This window comes from Xyrauchen texanus, chromosome 21 (assembly GCF_025860055.1).
Source record: "Xyrauchen texanus isolate HMW12.3.18 chromosome 21, RBS_HiC_50CHRs, whole genome shotgun sequence".
NCBI lineage: Eukaryota > Metazoa > Chordata > Actinopteri > Cypriniformes > Catostomidae > Xyrauchen > Xyrauchen texanus.
In genome coordinates this window covers 22,307,366-22,326,435 of record NC_068296.1, presented here as the reverse complement: position 1 = coordinate 22,326,435, position 19,070 = coordinate 22,307,366, and the positions used below count along the sequence as shown (strand labels likewise).

The following is a 19,070-nucleotide window of genomic DNA, read 5'->3' as shown; positions in this document are numbered from 1 at the left end:
GTAAAAAATCTAATATGATTCATGTGCATCAAAAACATAGAAACTGGGCAAATGTTGAAGTGTACCAAACAAACAACATTCAAAACAAATCATTCAAATAGACAATCTATTCTTCCAGATTAAATAAAATCATCTCATGCTCGAGAAAGTGCTTCTATTGGACACAATGTATGGCTAAAAATTTTCAATCAGTTTTAGGGAAAACTACCTTGCTTGCCCGGAGTTAAAAATCTTATTAATTTGTCACTTCAACTGACAAACCATTTTTTCTTAATGCCTCTGTTGAAGAAAAGTGCAATACTGAAGACATAAATTATACAAAGACTGCTGGCCACACTAAGGAATGCAGCTCCCACAGTGTTTGAAAGGGTGATTGGTGGCAAATGAGCATGAAGCCACTGCCTTCGTGCAGCCATGTCCAGTTCAATAGCAGTCATCTGGAAATATGTGCCAAAAATAGCAAACACGTGGAAGAGCTGATGACTGTGACCTGTGAAGGATGCATAAAAATTACCATAATTTAGAATGATTCTAGTTTACAGTAGAATTTTGGCCAATGGCATTGTATTTTGACTTCATTATGCTTAGTTTAGATAAGTTTATCCATGTGTTTGTACTTGTACCTATGTAGTCAAAACTCCCAGGAGCCAACCGTTCAGGCAGGTGTGTGGCAAAAAGAAAGCTTGTGAGAGCGGCCAGTGCTGTGTGCTGGTAATGAACCGTATTGGCCTCATTTACAGTGCAACCTTCACCAGCGCAAACAAAAATCTGCGAAGGAAGTTAGGAGAGCCATCAAAAAGTACCTTAAATTTGTACCATCTGAATCATATGAACTGAACAGTGACAAAAATTCAATGACTTCAATTTTTAAAAATCAATATGTTCATTTTTCAAAAGCTTCAAGAAATCAACCAAAACACTTACTCTATAAAAGAGAGGGATATTGTCAAAGAGATAAGGATAGACAAAGGCCATTATTCGCAGACATCTGCAGAGTTTCTCATCTAATTTCCCAGAAGACCTAAAAGAGCATGTTATTGTTTTGTTTTTTCATTAGAATATTGACAATTAATTTTTAAATTAAAATATGTCTGGATTAAAATACAAAAGGGAAATTACCTTTTAATGCTGTGAAAATTATACTGAAAGAATGGCAAACCAAGTCTAAAAATAAAAACAAATATATACATAGTCTTGACTTTTGGTCAGTTGGAGTTCATTTTAAGAACAATATCATTTCAAATACATTTTTAAACTTCAATTGAATTTCAGTTCAAATGGACATATTGCAAGCTCTTGCTAGAATTACAGGGTGTATTATTTCAATGTATATCCTACCTTGAGTAGCAGGCCAGTGCAGTGGAGACAACAGAGTTGACAACAGCTATAGGAACATAGTATTTATGGAAAGTGCTATTAACCCAGTTATCTGGAAATATGTATGAGGAGTAGGTAATGGCAGAACCTGTTGATGAACAAACACATAAATAAACAGAAACACAAGAAGCAAAGAACATTCAAAGCAAAGTATGATCTTGACTAAGTTTTAGCAGTTTTTATCTAAATCTACATATTTGCAAGGATGCGTTACATAATGTAGAAACATTTTACTCAATTTTATCTAAAGATCTACACTGAATAGTTCTATAAAATATTCTACCAAGGCTGTAGAAGCTGAGTGCAGCATAATCAAAGAAGAAGCAGATGTGCCTGGCCCGTTCTGACATGGTGCTGAATGTGTGAGCACAGCTGGATGTGAGTGGGTACACACAGCATGACAGCAGGAACAGCATCAGGGGCCAGGTGAACGGATCCTGCCAATAACCATGCACCAGCACTACCGTCAGCAGTTTCCATAAGAAAAACCTTGCAAAACAAGACAATGCTTTATCTTACAATCCAAAAATGCAACAATGTGCCCTAATGTGAAGTAGGGCCGCAGTAGCATTAGAGCTGTAGTGCCAACATGGGTAATGCAAGTTTAAAGGGATAGTTCACACAAAAATGTCTCAACATTTACTCACCCTAATGCCATCCCAGATGTGTATAACTTTCTTTCTTCTGCTTAACAAAAATATTTTAATAAGAACATTTCAGCTCTGTAGGTCCTCAAAATGCAAGTGAATGGATACCAACATTTTGAAGCTCCAAAAGGACATTAAGGCAGCATAAAAGTAATCTATTTGACTCCAGTGGTTAAATCTATATCTTCAGAAGTGATATGATGGGTGTGGGTAAGAAACAGGTCAATATTTAAGACCTTTTTTACTTTTGATCTCTACTTTCACTTTCACATTCTTCTTCATTTGTTTTTAATGATTCGCATTCTTAGTGCAAATCACCACCTACTGGGCAGGGAGAATATTTGGTAAAAATGTATTTATATTGATCTGTTTCTCATTCACACTTATCATATCGCTGAAGATATGGATTTAACCACACGAGTCTTATGGAGTACTTTCATGCTGCGTTTCTGTGCATTTTGGAGCTTCAAAATGTTGGTACCCATTCATTTGCATTGTGAGCACCTACAGTGCTGAAATATTCTTCCAAAATCTTTGTGTTCAGCAGAAGAAAGAAAGCCATACACATATGGGCTTGCATTTAGGTAAGTAAAATTCTCTCATCATTTAGTTTATGGGTGGACCATAACATGTCCCGTTCCCATTCCCTCACTCTCTTTACTCCACTGATCCAATAGAGGCAAATGCCTTCCAAAAATGTAATATTATATAAACTGATTTTTTTTATTTATTAAGTGAGAAAACAGTGACAGTTTAACTTCTTGCTCATTCTTATTAACATCTCCTTGGTGAGTATTCCATCTATAAGATATTTAAAAAAAAAACATAATTCTCAGTAACCACTCTCATGTTTACTACACAGAGTAATGAAGAGTTCAGTATGTTTGCTCATTGTCCCTGTTTCCCTGTGTACATACACAACCAAAAAATTAAATATTATGAAGCTCAACTCAAATTTCTTGTGAATTCTTGTGAAAAAATAATTTACCAGGTAGGCAGAAAATTAGTCCAAATATTAAGGGTCTCATTAGTTAGCTGGAAAAGACTAAGTACGCAGTCTTTGGCAGAACTGCATGGGTGGCGGTACCCTGACATGATGCCATCCTCATGGAAAACCTATGATGAGACAGAGTAAAGGTTAATTAATTTAACAGCTTTTAAACCTTAAACACATACCTAGGGTCTTTAGTGAATCAGGACCTCATTCCACTGCCTGTTCCTCATCCATTTTTTAGAGTTGTGCCCACACCTCTTTAGAATTCCTCAATTTTTCTCTTATAAATACTTATAATGCACTTGTAATGCTCTTTAAAAGCACTGTTTACATTGCATTTTAAAAAAGGTAATTGGCTATTTCTTTTCTTATTCATTTGCCAATTGTTTTTCCTCATCCATTTTCAAATGGCTTTTCATTTTCCTTTTCTTTAACCAATTGAGAATAGAGTTAAAAAAATGCCATTGAACTGTTGACTTGTTGGAACAACCTATGAACTTTCAAATCAGTTATAAGACACACCCCCTCTCCCACGTGCCACTTGAAGAGGATGTAAGACGGCTTGTCATTGGACGACGGTACGAGCAGTTTACATAATTTTATTGGATCTACACACATGAAACAGATACAAAACATATCAGAAGTTAATGGTGGCTCATTCACTGTTGCTGTGAAATGCTGAATGCGGCCCTACCCAAGCATGCACAGAGATTTGTGTCCACGAATGGAGCTGGAAATCGTGCCACAATCAACAGAACCAGCCTCCCGACCCGCGGCCCAAACTGAAACACACGCAGCAACTGCCATTTTTCGTTCGCCATTTCACCTAACACCTGTTCCCAAAATAATGCTGCCAAATGTGTGATCTTATCGAATTTGAGTGAAAACTCTTTACATGCATGTGTTCCACAATACAGGCTCGTGCCGCACGTCTCTGCACAAACAGCGAATCAGACACAAACTTTTATTTTATCTTTTTTTCTCTCCCCTCTTTCTCCCCTAATTTGGAATGCCCAATTCCCAACTCAGCATGCCCTGTATTCGAATTCGTGACTCCAGGGATGGTAGTCAGCGTCAATACTCACTGAGCAACCCAGGCCTCCATTATTTTATCTGTTCTTAAAAATATAATAAAGTGTTTCTTCATGTGCATGTCTTTGTGACTAACAGCATTTCTTGTCATGCGTCACTCCGAGACATCTTACAGGTCGCCCGCCTGTTGCGGGTAGATGCGCAAAATTACCCGTGCATGAAATACCTGCATTTGTACGAGGAGCTCGCAAACTGGACTCAGCATCGTTGCATTTGGCGAGTGGTAGTTTTACACCCTGCGCTACTGTTTAATATATTTGATGACTTGCCATTTTCATGGTTTTGCCATTTTGTCTGTCAATTGAGTGTCACAATCGGCATCAGGACCTTTGTAAGGTATCGACGATATCCGATAACACTGTCCTAACGCCCATCTCTTACTCAAGGTGGAGCTGTTGCTTTTAGTGATTGACTTGATTTACATTTGACATTGCAATTTGATGAATAAACAACATGGAAATAAACTATAACAAGTACAATACATGAACAGTATGATATGACTATTGACATTTTGGTGTACTACTGAAATTGTGAATTATGAAGTTGTGCATCTATTAAAACTCAATAAATGCCTGAGAAAATATATATGTGTAACATCAAAATATATTTTATTCTATTCTTTTCCAAGATCCATTTGTGATAGATATAATTATTGGGTCTCTAAAGAGTGTTTGGTGAAATTCCCATTCATATAAGGGTTAATAGTTCATGACACAACTCCATCACAACACATTCACATTCCTTCTAAGTTAAAATCAGTATTGAAAAACATGCATACCTTTGGAACTTGGTTGATTGTGAACACTTGAGGTAGCTTGATGAGATTGAGCATGGTTAAGGACGGCACCAGCAGTCACAATGTGAAGAGACCATCTGCCATCTACAGAGTTCCTTGATTCCTTGTTATAACTTTAGAAGATTCCTTCAGAATTCCACTGAGTATCTCACAGTCCAGTCACCAACTCAGCTTCCAGGACACTTCTGTTAAACCCAGAGATTATTTATCAGAGATGGGCCACTTCTATTAAAATTAATGGGAGAAACTAGAACATTCAACAAGGGAGCTCTTAGCGCCCAATGGTCAACGAATGTAGAAAGGAAGTCCCACCTTACAGTTAAAAGAGCCAATCACCTTTTAGATACAGACAGCACCTGTCAATCAACTTTAGAACATGCATACACATTAGCTATACAAGCCGGGAACATTTTGTTTCAGCGTAATATGAGGTAAAGAATCACAATGAATTATTCCAGTATTGTCAGATTTTACTGCTGATTTGAAAATTGTTCTTTGATCATAATATTGACCAACCAATACAGAGATTTTGGTCTTTCTCCATTCAAGTAGATAGGAGCTGAACTGGCATGAATGGAAGAGAGCATTCCAAAGATGGCCGACAGTGGACTGACTTGCTAGAAAGACTTTGGTTTGACCCCTCTCGAAGTGCACTTACAGAACTTAATTTCAATAGTAATGACATCTTGTAAACAGATTTATACAAATCATAAAAAAAATTATATACGGCAAATCTGTTAATATGAATAAAAAAGAATTAAATTATTGAGATTGAAATTACACCCTTTATGCTGGATCTAGTTTTGTTGTCAACTTCAGCTAAGAAAATAGCAATGATTGAATTTACAGTTCCATGTGAAGAAGGTCTGGAGACACCCTATGAGTGGAAGAAGCTAAAATATGCTGATTTTGCCACAGAGTGCAGGTAAAATGGATGGAGGACTGCCAACTACCCTGTGGAGGTTTGGGTGCTGAGGATTTATGGGAACATCAATGCAGCAACTTTTTAGAGACATTGGCATCGTAGGAGCAGCTTCAAAAAAGTATTTGAAGGAATATGCATTTCAGTGGCAGTTGGCCAGTGGGCTGGCCCATATGGTCATGTCAAGGTATTATGACATATAGAACCCTGGTTGCAAGTAATTAGAGAAGGAAGGATGTCTGGATGGGAAGGCAAGGATGAGAGGTGTTGGAGGGGATCCGGTGTCCAGCTGTGGGGGGTGGCAGGGAGACATTTTAGATACAGGCCCCACCATCAGGAGATGTTCCCGGGATTTATGGGGTGAAACATTGAAGATGGAGTGGTGGCGGCGTAGTGGCTAAAGCACAGGGCTGTTAATCAGAAGGTCACTGGTTCCAACCCCACAGCCACCACCATTGTGTCCTTGAGCAAGGCACTTAACTCCAGGTTGTTCCGGGGGGATTGTCCCTGTAATAATTGCACTGCAAGTTGCTTTGGATAAAAGTGTCTGCCAAATGCATAAAAAGTCAAAAAAAAAATGTAAGATAGGTGGCTCCCGGCTAATGACCAAGCAGCTGGGCTGAATGCACTGGTGTAGGTGCCGCAGGCAATAATGCCTGACAGGTTATTACAGCAACCTGTGCATCTGTTTGATTAAACTTGGAGAAACAAAACTACTTTTAAGGAAGTAAACATGTTTTCAGTTAGAACCAAAGTGAAATGTTAAACAAAACTGTCTGTGCCTTAGGTTATATGGAATGATTAAATGTCTCATTGGCCTTTTACACAGCTGTTATGAAACAGCAGTGCACTACATAGCATTATCTAAGCCTAGTTATAAACCATGTGGCTGCAATAGTACCTGCTTGAATAAACACAAATGTAATGATTAAACCCATATTATTCTTATATTTATTCTCACAGAAGAAAGGCTACCTGAAATGACCACCTCAACCTCAAGTAAAAAAAAAATGTCAGTAGATTATTAATTTACACATTTTAGGGGGGTGGTTGCTGAGGAGAACATATCTACTGAAAATCTTGGGAGAATCTGTCTGTTCTTTCAATTTAAAATTACACATTTTCTGTTAATGTAGGTAGTAAAACCTCTACCAGTGTAATCATTGTTCAACAGATATGAAAGAGTTGAGTTAAACTCTAACAATAATGAATGACTGGTTTACAAACAAGCACATATGGAAAAAAATAGCAGAGAATATTCTCACAAGAATACAACACATATCTGGTCCAAAATCTATGAATGCAACTCACATGCATTGAGCAATACCTTTAATTGGCGTACAATACCCAATGGCAGTTACTGCATACTAGACTGAACACTGAACTTGACACTAAAACAAGTCAAGGCACAAGTACTTGTGAGACACTGAAAACAGAACTGGTGAATCAAAATAGTCACAATCTTAAGCAAAATACACAGCTAAGTGTTGCTGTTGGACCAGCATGACCAATGCATACAGACAGAACCTGTGAATTCCCATTTAAGAGTATGGTGTATATCTCTATCACCACAGTTCTTCGGGAACATCCAACAAATATATTGCTTGCATTCATTTTTATTGACATAAACGTATCTTTTTTCTCTCACTTTATTTCATTAAGTAGCACTTAATGAAATAAAAGTACAGGTCCAAGGAAGCATCAATTTGCCTACTTTTTTTTTTTTTTTTTTTTTTGCATGTTTTGGATATTATTGCTTACCAAAGCAACTAATCGAATTGTTCTGTTGTTTTGTTTTCAACCAAGCACACTTTTCAAAAACCAAAGAGTTTGTATTTTGCGTTTAGCATTTACCGATTCGAAACATTAATTGAGAGCATTGGATTTATAAGTGTACATCAGAAGATGTGTGTGCATGTTTTAATCCAAAACATCAATGCATCATCATACCAAATCTTATATGTTCGAACTTTCTTTGTTTAAAGTTTAATGTGACACTCATCACTTATAATCAAGTACAAGTGGGAGGACAACTTAATTTCAAACTGCAAATGCCTTGAGAAATTAACATTATCTTGAATTATTTGTCATTTCCTCTGCGGTAGTGACGCGTGAGACAGTCTGCAAATCTATGAAAGAACTCGCTCCTAGACATGGCTAAATATCCTACACATGGCTAAATTCTATATATATATATATATATATATATATATATATATATATATATATATATATATATATATATATATATATATATATATATATATATATTTCACGCATTATTGCTGAGTTTTATCTCGCAAAACACAGCAGTTTGCATTTTTTTTTATTATCTATATGCAGTGTAAGAATACTATTATTCTGTTGCATACTTACCGTCAGGTAGGTAGCTCTCGGCGTTCAGTGTATTAACAGAATAAACAATACAGTGACTGTTTGATTTTTTTTTTTTTTTGGTCCTGGCAAAGAGTCGCCAGTGCGAGGAAAGCATGCCTTTCTATGTTTTCACTGTCAGTTGTAAGTCACTTCGCTTCTGTGATTGGCCAACGTGCCAATCCTGCACGCGCCGTATCCAAGATGCCGTATTCCATGTGTCCACACTACGCGACGCGCGCGTCAAAACTAGGACGTTCTTTAGATGGGGTTTTAGGATCTCAAGTCATCATTACATATACATACATAACATTAACATGTTGAAGGGAAAATACAGTATACGCATTCTCCTATTTCAGTGCATTTGCATGTTGCATGTTGCATCTATACAGCAGAGGATATACAAATGTGTTGTAGGGTAAAAACATAATTATACTAATTTATTTGAGTATGTTTCAGTCAAAAACTAAATATTTAATTGTTTAAAGAAGCTTATTACAATACTATTGCAGCTTTTAAATCTAAATGGCAAGTAAAAAATCTAGCGCCATCTATTTGTTCAAGTCTGCATCGCGCTCAACAGTTACAAAACAATCGGTTCCATACGTCACTGATTTGCAGCCAAAGTGCATGTCCGTGCACGTGTTGTGGTGTTGATGTTCGCGCGAGGGTCTGCGAATGTTATTAAATGATTGCATGCTATGGTGGATGCCGTTTAGATAGTTAGAAATTATGTGCAGGTAAGAAAGAAACGCCATGATTGTTGTCGATCGGATCTACAATTGAGCTTTTATGTGACCCGTTAGTGAAGCATTGTTTTACATGTATGTCGATTTCATTCAGAAAGTAAACTTCGAATGGCGAAAGGAAGGGCTCAGGCTCAGTCAGACTCAACTGCTTCGAAGCAGACAAAGAAAAGACCGAATGAAGAGTCTTCTAAAACTCTCTCCAAGAAGCTGAAAGCTATTAAAGAAGGCAAAACACATTCAAAAACAACTGGTAAGTTGCAAATGTGCTATTATTAGATATTAGATATTGCAATCATAATTTGCGTTTTATGAGGCACATCTCATATCTTCCAATTCCAGTGATTGCTCAATGAGCCCAGACTTGAATGCAAGCATTTGTATGTATTTTGTCTAATTATATTCTAATCATGCAACAGAATCCTACATACAGGCAAGTGTGAAATGGATAGGGGGTCAAAAGAATTTGGGCCAAACAAGTATAATTCACTACATCTACAAAAACTCCTTGGGACAGAGCATCCATTCTCATCTGCGGCAGGTAATTGCAAACATATTGTGCTGCTGAATTATATACAAATAGTAACAATTTGTGGCTGTTTGGTTTTAAATGTGCAAATTGATTACTCCCTTTCTCCTGTGTTATAGTGTCTGCAAGAACCTTTTATACGTGCACTAAGAGACTACAAATTGCACCGCACGGCCAGCCCCTTTGATCGGAGGGTCACTTGTCTGGATTGGCACCCCACCCATCCCACTACCATTGCAGTGGGCTCCAAGGGTGGAGACATCATCCTGTGGGATTATGATGCACTAAATAAAACAACATTCATAAAGGGGGTGAGCTGGAGCAAACTGAGGGATGTCTAGACTAGAGGATAAAGGTAGAAAAATACTGTACCCAAGTACGCTGACGGTTCTCCATGCAACCCCGATTTTGTGCGTTGTTGCATTCAATTCATAACACAACGCAAGTGCTCTTTATGTCACAAAGTGGTGAAACTCATGAATATTAATAGGGCTGCCCCCTGATTGTCGACCAAACGTTAGTCGATGAGAAGAGTCTTGGTCGACCAAGTTTTGATGGGTCGGTTGGTCGCAGGAATACATTTATTTCTGTTAAGCAGGGTTAGGGTTAAGCCTACAAAATAAAGCAATACACCTTAATTTCAAACTTTGAACTGGAAAAAAATAAGCACATTTAAAATGTTTGTTGTTCAGCTATTTAAAAGATTGTTTTACAACAGTTGGCAAAATCTCTCTGGCAAAGAACCTACTTCATCTGTGCATTCTCTACCTGTCGGGTATAACACCTCCTAAGCTGAGATGTCTGAGGTCATTTGCAGCACTCATAGACGATACTGTTCTTGCAAAAAAAAAGAATAATAATAACAGAAGAAAGAAACAAAGAAAGAGTAAGAACCTTTTAGATGCACGTGTTCCAAGAGATTGCATTCCACCGTAGCAGTGTGTAATACATGTGCATACTTTTCTGTCATCTGTTCCTAAAAATATAATATAGTGTGTTTCTTCAAGTGCGTGTCTGTGTATCTACGGGCAAATTTATTTGTAATATTAATTTGATAATAATAGTCTAACAATAATAGTAATAATTTAATAGATTAATGGGAAAACGAGTCAAATATCGTCTTGACATTGTCAAAGGCATCAGCTATTGGCGATCACTCTGACCATCTTCTATCATCGTCTGTCGGCACAACCCTAATGTGGATTTCTCTCTATAAATGAACAAAATCTTCAGATAGTCTCTTGCTGGATTTTCCGACACAATCAGAATCATTACCCCCCATTAAATTAATATTATAAACGTGCAACGACTAGTCGACTAATGGCTTAATTTAACCCTTTCTAGTCGGCTAGGAAAATCTTTGGTCAGTGGCAGCCCTAAATTTTAATTAGGTTATGTGCAGATAATGTCAAATGATCCTTCAATGTTTTCATAAATAGCCATTCTTGATGACCAATTCAAGTGCTCGGATAAATATTTTCACATAATTAATTGAGAACTTAATCCTTACATCTGACAATATCAGTGCTACGATTTTGTTAGTCAGTAGATAAATACATGGATCAGTATAGCTTTAGCCATAATGACTGATTGGTCTCATGATAAAGTTTTCACCTTTATTACAAAGACTTCCAGGTTAATAAATAGAGATTGCATCTGTGCGTCAGTGGATGTATATCATGAGCAGGGACACGTTTGTGTGAATTTTTGCTTTGCGATTTAACGAGAAAGAGCATGACTTGTGGAGCGAGTAGAGTGCGTTTATGGATGCACAAGATAACATCGCCGCCACTAATAACAGCTGCAACAAGCACTCATTATAACATCATCATTATATCATCACACTGTGCAGTTGTCTTGCAATCAAGACATAACATTTCATTTAATGTCATAAAAAGAGTGGCCATTAAATGTAGTATATACTTTGGTGCTTTGTGCAGCTGAGGTCTCCTGACTGGTATTAAGTTGAATAACAAAGCTTGTGATAGATTGGAGGATGAAATTGAATGTTTATTTAGCATTCAATTGAAAAGAAAAAACTATTAGTTATGTTTGACTGTATATTCATTCTCTCCAGTTATTGAGCATTGATTGTGTTTCTTTGTTAATTTAGTGTTGTTTTGTATGCTAATAGCCTTTGGGTCATCAAAGATAATGACTTTAATTCCATATTTGTCTTCTAGTGCATAGCATTTTGTGAATATCACAGTTATTATGTAATGTGGTGTGTAATGTAAAGAGATTGTACTTGTTAGTATGTTTTCTTGGCATTTTTTCTTCGTCCCCTGTTGCAGTACATTCACCTTGTACTTTAGTATTTTATGTTTGGTTAATGTTGTTGTGTCATTTTAGTTGACTCCTCTCTGATATGGACACACTTGGTTCAGATGCTGTATAAGTAGATCTAACAAACTTGTGTTTGTCTGTTTGTGTGCAAGCAGAAGGGGGCTGGTGACTTCATTGGGGAGATTAAGTTTTGCCCCACAGATGTGTCCAAAATCTTTGTCGCATCCGGTGATGGCACACTTACCATGCAGAGTTTTGAGGGCCTCCCAAGTCAAATACTGTCTCGTACCCCAGACTGTGGCCATGACCACCACAATCTTTGGTGAGAACGCTGCTTGTGTCCTCAGAAGAACTGTTATGAATTGCTCAGCTGTGTTTGAAATTGCATTATTTATTTATTTTCTTTGTGCAGGTGTGAGAGTGTCATAGCATATGTCATATTGCAGTTCAGCCAAGTGCTTTTTTGCAGGCTGTTTACAGTAAATAGATTTTTGGTTTGTCACAGATTGCTTGCCTCACTTATTACTTTCCCACAACAGTTTAACTAGAGTTAATTCACAATTAATTTTTTTTTAAGAGTATGCTATCATAATGGCCTTTCACTTTTAAAGATCACCTCTGCCACTGCCATATATTGTTAGGTATAAAGAAGATATAATTGATCAAGATGTAACTGAAAATGTGTATGGTTTCAATTTCTCAAATGTCTTTCTCCTATTGCAGTTACTGGTACTGCTGTGTGGATGTGTCTGTAAGCCGTCAGATGCTTGTGACTGGGGACAATAATGGAAGACTTCTTCTGTTTGGCCTGGATGGACATGAGGTTAGTTTGAGAAATAACTAAAAGCAGTTATCGTTGCCAAAAATTAAGGACAAAGCTTTAGTCTGATTTAATCTAAAAATACATGTTTTTGCCACACATTTAGATTTTCAATGAGAAGCTGCACAAAGGCAAAGTGACACATGCAGAATTCAACCCTCGTTGTGATTGGCTGATGGCAACATCCTCTGTAGACTCTATGGTCAAACTGTGGGACATCCGAAATATTAAAGACAAAGGCAGTTATCTGACCGAAATGCATCATGAAAAACCTGTCAATTCTGGTAAGAGACTATATAAACAGAAATATGAGGAGGGGTAAATGTAATAAAAACCTATCTAGTTGTTGATATCAATCCAAAGACCTTTTTGTATGTTAAAGACCCCATGAGGTAGCTTGACAATTTTATTTATTTTCTTTCAGCATACTTTAATCCCACTGACTGCACCAAGCTGCTTACTACAGACCAAAGGAACCAGATCAGGGTGTACTGCTCATATGACTGGTCAAAACCTGATCAAATTATTCCTCATCCTCATCGGCATTTCCAGCACCTAACACCAATCAAAGTAAGAGATAATTGTTTGCTTGTCTTTTTCCACTAAGCTTCTGTTGAAATCAAGTTGATCCAAAACTACAGTATTTAGTTGTGGTCATTTTTTTTATTTTAGGCAACCTGGCATCCCATGTATGACCTCATTGTGGCTGGCCGGTACCCAGATGATCGTTTCCTTGTCAATGATGAGAGAACTGTTGACATTTATGAAGCCAACAGGGGTGGTCTTGTGCATCAGTTGAGAGACCCAAATGCTGCGGGTATCATATCTGTAAGAATCTTTGTTTTAATGTTCATTCTTTGTACTGTAATTATTTAGTTAACTAGTAATTAATAGTCTTAAGTAGACAGAAACATACTTTATCAGTGGCAGTTCTTCGAGGAGGCAAGGGAACAAAAATCAGCTGTACATTTAATATAAAAAAAAATACAATAATTATATTTATTTTACTAAATGTGAGCTCAAACGTAGTGTATTGCAATGTATTGTGTATTGTATTATCATATTTCTAAAGTAACACTGTCTAACAGCAACACCAGCTGATACATTTTCAGAGGGAGGCATCATCTCTCTCGCCTCTCTTGAGCACATTGCGATCACATTAAGCTCAAGCATGGCATGAATGGGGGGTTAAGCACAATATACCATATAGCGAAAAGTTCTGAGAGGAGAGATGTTGCATCAAGTTCGCAGTGATTTGTTCAATGCGCTGTCAATCAATGTATTTCCATACATCACTAGGAATGGGACGAGCTGATTGAAGTGGACAGACTAATTGCAGAGCAAACAACTGACCAACTTGGACAACACCACAATTGGTCATGTCCTAATCAAAATCCTAATCATTGATCTGTGACTAAGCCGGTTTTAAGTGAGCACTCGCTCTTAAAGGTACAGCTCTGTGCCATGACAGTTATGACTCCTGCCGTTTACAGAGGAGTAGATGACAAATGATCCAAAAATAAGGTGACTTAAAAAAATAGTAGGCGAAAAGATAGAAAATAAAATAATATGTTTGCTGCTGTATTATTGTAGGTATTTTTTTTAAGCAATGCAAAAATAATTATAATACAACTCATTAACTTGATTAGTCTTTGATTTCAGATTGATTGAAGTAATAGTCTGTTAATATAAATACAAAAAATATAATAAAATTGTAAGCTTAATACCATAAGCAAGGTGAAGGGTATTTTATGTGTTCATTATATAAATCTTACAAATTGCCATAAAAATGTATTTGTTTTTTAATTATAATTCATAAAGTTGGTCATATAGGTAGGCTATATTTCAATTCCACTGTGATTGGGAATATATATATATATATATATATATATATATATATATATATATATATATATATATATATATATATATATATATATATATATTTACATAAATAAAAACAGACATTTTTCAAATATATGTTGTTTTATATCAGTGATAGTATGTGACTTATATCAGTGAAAGCCATACATAAACATACATACTATGTGTTTTACATAAACGTCAAATTTAACTGAAATATTAATTTACTTTGGACTAAAAAACAAATCAAAACCCTGAGAATTCACTCTGCCAGCACATTTCAAAATTTCACCAAACACCACTGCACTTTATGAAAGTAAGCATATGCCATGAGAGTAGTTGGCTTAAAAGAGAAAACTAACGGTACAAACAGACAGTTGACACTAATGTCCAATCTGCATAGTGTAATTAATTGTGGTCTAAAACTTTTTGGAAATGCCAAGATGCACAAAATCGAGTTTGTGTAAGCAGCAACTTTTTAAAATGCGAGTAAATCACTTGCATTTGCGTCCAAAATTCACTGTATGCAACTAAAAATGTCTGTCATTAGCCACTGGCTGGTCACTTTTCAGATTTCACTCACCAGTGATTGAGAAAGATGTTTAGCACAGAGATCCAAATTGAATTGGGAAATCTGTATCAATACCCAGACCTAACTCTAGCTTCTCTTGAAACTTTGTGGTGTGATACTGCAGATATTGTTTGCGCTTGTGTGACCGATTGCTTTTGATGTTCCTCATTTGTCAGTCACTTTGGATAAGTGACTGCCAAATGAATACATTTGAATGAAAACATTATAAACATCGCTGCATGGATGTATTTTCCAAGATCTTCATTAAAGATACATATTTCTGAAATATTAATGTACTTAAAATATACTAAATGTAATAAGGTTATTTTTTTTATTTCAGCTCAACAAATTCAGTCCAACCGGGGATGTACTTGCATCTGGAATGGGTATGTTTTTATTATAATTTGTTTATTATAAACAGCAGGCCTGGCTCCACAGGTGGGCCTTGCACATCCAATCACAAGCTTGGCCCACCCTGACGGACTGGACCCTGGATTGGTTTTATGCAACCTGCAAGATGTTTTATAACCCAGAACAGAGCCTCCTCTCTCCATTTCTATGCTTGAAGCGAGCAGCGCTACTATATCAACAGAGCTGTAGACACAGCAAGAAATCATTTATACCCTTTTTCAGTCACTGCACTATATTTACCTCTCTCTCCCATATTAATTTGAATAGTGAGTTGCAGACGCAGTTATTTTAAGAACTGTAGACCGTGGAAGAGAAGACACACAGTGATTGACATATAGCGGGATACACATCTTTTGCTAAAACACTGCAGAGAATGGGAATGCAGCAAAGTGAAACTATGTGCTTGCATCTGCAGGCTAAGTCTGACTCTGTTCAGTTGAGCCAGTAAAACTAGGTTTGTGATATGACAAGTTAACATGCTGCTAGACTTTAGACTAATATAATCATTTTTATAAAATGATCATAACCAGCCTTTCATAATAGACAAAACAGAAAGAACACTTACATTATGATAAATTGATTCAGAGATGGCATCATGGCTACTATGGATGGTGTGGAAAAATCAACACTTAAAATAATATAGAATTGGCATTGAGCTGTTGAGAACAAATGTTTCAATCATATACCAAACAAACATTACTTTTTATACTTAACTATAGTAAGCAATATTATTAAGCTGCATTGTTACTAGATCAAAATATAAAAAGGGTATCTGAATGTAAAAATATTGTGTCAAAACCCACAGTTGATCTTTTAATATTTATATATTATATTCTTATCAGACTGCACTTGATTGATACACTTAAAGGGGTCATGTCATGAGGAAACAAAATTCCTATTGATTCTTGATATTTTGACATCATTCTACTATAAAAACTCAACCTAATCCCCAGTGCAATAAAATAATTTAATGAAACCAAGCAGCCAAAAAGCTTTGTTCGCTACTTCCTGACATCATTAGGGGTACATTCATTCATGACCTCCTCTCCAGCGAAAAAACATCATCGCCTACTTTACATCATCGCACCCTTGGCCCCGCCCACTGCCGCACAGTTTGGAAATATTGAATTATTTTTATATATAAACTGGCATTAGACAGACGTCTTCGACCATTGTCATGTATCGTGCACTGCTTTTTCAAATCAAATCACTTTATTGTCACACGACCATATACACAAGTGCAACAGTGGGTGAAAGTCTTGTGTGCAGTTCCGAGCAACATAGCAGTCATGACAGTGATGAGACATATACCAATTACAATAAACATACACAACACAATTTACATATCAAATGTACACATACACAACACAATAATAATATACAATGTACTGTAAACAATACACACAATATAGAATACACATACAATAGAAATAAAAAGTATATATATATAAAAAAAAATATATATATATATATATATATCACTACAGTAGCTGTATTGTGAAGAGAATATAATTATGACAGTCCAGTGTGAGATAATAAGATTAATAAAGTGCACTGCTGATTATTGATTGTGAGGGATCAAATTTTCAAAAGTCTAATTGCTTGGGGGAAGAAGCTGTCATGTAATCGGCTGGTGCGGGTCCTGATGCTGCGATACCGCCTGCCTGATGTATCAGTGAGAGCAGCCCATGGCTCGGGTGGCTGGAGTCTCTGATGATCATCTGAGCTTTTTTCACACACTGCCTGTTATACAGTATATGCCCTGGAGGGAGGGAAGCTCACCTCCGATGATGTGTCTGGCAGTTCAAAAAGCTCAAGTTACAACAGTGGACCTCAGGGAAGATAATAAAATTGTAAAAGAAAAAGAGTGTCATGACCCCTTTAAATTAAATGTTTCATTCTTTCAGTACCCTTGGTAGTCAATGGTATTTAATACTCCAAGATGCTTTAAAAGAAAATACCGGTACCTTGTCCAAAAAACAAACAAACAAAAGCTAATACCATACCACATCTTTTTACTGTTACTTTACGGTCCACCCTAAGAGAGCTATGTTTGGAGCCGGGCCTGATAAACAGTGGTTACCAAATTGAGAGTAAGAAGCACTACATGCTTTATTTATAACATTTGAAACTTACACATTAATTGCAGGCTTTAACATTTTGATATGGAACCGAGAGGACACACTGAACAGTGTTAACCAAAAGTATTCAATGGAGAGAGTGGAGGAAGTTGGAAGCAGAGCTGGAACGTCCAGATCCCAGCGCAGTGCTCAGCAACACACCCAAAGAAACAGAAGAACATCTGCTGAAGATGCCATGCTCAAGAAAAAGCTCTCATCACTGTCATCAACAGAGACCAAGTCCAAGACAATAACCAAGTCAGAATGCAAGACAGCAAAAGGGAAGAAGTGACACTGGGTACACACTGGGTTTTAAGACTAGATATTTAGTGGATCTGGTTTTGTTAGTTCAAAGATGTTGATGCCTCTTTCAATATATCAGTCCTGGAAGAACAAAAAATAAAATACTCAGTTCTCTTTTGTTATTTCTTTATAGGACCTAAAACACATTATCTATTCAAAATAAACGTTTGTACTTTTTTTACATGAAAAGCTTTCCGCTACATCTTGTCTTTGTTAACGTGAATAAGACATGGCTTGCGATTTTAGCAGAACTAAAAGTAGGCTTTGGTTGCAGTCAATGAAAACCAATACAGTACTGTAGATACAAATATATATATATATATATATATATATATATATATATATATATATATATATATATCAAACTAAAACCAAAACTTTTAAATTCTCTGTGAATAGTACTTTTATCACACAAAATTAACTCGCATGCCATGTAAGCATGTGCAAATGTTCAGAAGGCTACTTAAATCACTAGTAAGTATATCACTAGTTAAGACTTGTGCAGCTGAAGGAGCATAACATTTTCCAGATGACCAAGAACTATGACTATCAGCCTATAATCCCACCCACGTTGAGGTGGCACTAAACAGCATTGGAAAATCTAGCTCAGAAAAGTAAAGTGTGTAGTGTCGATTCAAACCATAACGTGCAGTGGAAAAGTGCCATAAGAGTAAAAAGTAGCTCATTTAAAAGTACTCATGAGTAGTGAGTATTGAGTACTGAGCTGTGAAAGTTATGCCCCATTATAATAAACACTTGATGCTGCAATTTAAAAATGTAGCACCCGTACCATAAATTACATTACCTTTTATGGCTGTTTGCCAGAAAGAACAAAAAATATAGGTATTTTATAAGTGTTACTTATAAACACTTACATTATATATACATTACTTATCTGATACTGTAAACATTACATGAATCTGATAAAAAAAATAAAAGGGCGACGTGATTACAGAAATGAAAAGATGAAAAAGTTATTTTCAATATCATAATGTGAAACAATTACATTAAAATCAGTTTATGTTAGGGTCTCAATTTTCCTTAATGCCGACTGAGAAAGTTATCGTTGTGCAAAACAATGCAAGGAATAAAAAAAGAAAACACTAAAAAAGCAGGGTCACTTGGCATGGCATGTCCAATAGTGGGAGGTAGAGCATTTGTTTGGTACAGGGGCCACATCGGGCTTTAAAGGAATAATTCACACAAAAATGAAAATTCAT

The 19,070-nt window shown here is 36.4% G+C and overlaps 2 protein-coding genes across 2 annotated transcripts; one reads left to right on the top strand and one right to left on the bottom strand.

Moving 5' to 3' along the window:
• Window positions 1–150: 150 nt before the first annotated feature.
• paqr5a (progestin and adipoQ receptor family member Va) lies at window positions 151–8,326 on the bottom strand. The gene is made up of 9 exons (XM_052152839.1): window positions 8,205–8,326; window positions 4,889–5,091; window positions 3,013–3,140; window positions 1,661–1,866; window positions 1,339–1,465; window positions 1,120–1,164; window positions 925–1,021; window positions 624–768; window positions 151–490 (listed from the first exon to the last, which is right to left on the bottom strand). Exons 2-9 carry the CDS (start codon window positions 4,940–4,942, stop codon window positions 249–251), a joined length of 1,044 nt encoding a protein of 347 aa, XP_052008799.1. The 5' UTR covers window positions 4,943–5,091; window positions 8,205–8,326; the 3' UTR covers window positions 151–248.
• A 472-nt stretch (window positions 8,327–8,798) lies between these two features.
• On the top strand, window positions 8,799–17,997 carry ddb2 (damage-specific DNA binding protein 2). Its single transcript, XM_052152700.1, has 11 exons — window positions 8,799–8,941; window positions 9,045–9,200; window positions 9,367–9,488; window positions 9,596–9,787; window positions 11,918–12,084; window positions 12,486–12,585; window positions 12,689–12,866; window positions 13,007–13,152; window positions 13,255–13,410; window positions 15,357–15,402; window positions 17,577–17,997. The coding sequence occupies exons 2-11, from the start codon at window positions 9,059–9,061 to the stop codon at window positions 17,837–17,839; spliced, it is 1,512 nt and encodes a 503-aa protein (XP_052008660.1). The 5' UTR covers window positions 8,799–8,941; window positions 9,045–9,058; the 3' UTR covers window positions 17,840–17,997.
• Window positions 17,998–19,070: the final 1,073 nt, after the last annotated feature.

Excerpts from the sequence above, each read along its gene's own strand:
- paqr5a (XM_052152839.1), bottom strand. The coding sequence starts at position 4,942 with ATGCTCAATCTCATCAAGCTACCTCAAGTGTTCACAATCAACCAAGTT. Across the intron at positions 1,867-3,012 it reads ACTAATTTTCTGCCTACCTG|GTTTTTCTTATGGAAACTGC; the intron begins GTAAATTATTTT and ends TTGTTTTGCAAG. Across the intron at positions 1,022-1,119 it reads AATTTTCACAGCATTAAAAG|GTCTTCTGGGAAATTAGATG; the intron begins GTAATTTCCCTT and ends ATGCTCTTTTAG.
- ddb2 (XM_052152700.1), top strand. The coding sequence starts at position 9,059 with ATGGCGAAAGGAAGGGCTCAGGCTCAGTCAGACTCAACTGCTTCGAAG. Across the intron at positions 9,201-9,366 it reads AACACATTCAAAAACAACTG|AATCCTACATACAGGCAAGT; the intron begins GTAAGTTGCAAA and ends ATCATGCAACAG. Across the intron at positions 13,153-13,254 it reads AGCACCTAACACCAATCAAA|GCAACCTGGCATCCCATGTA; the intron begins GTAAGAGATAAT and ends TTTTTATTTTAG.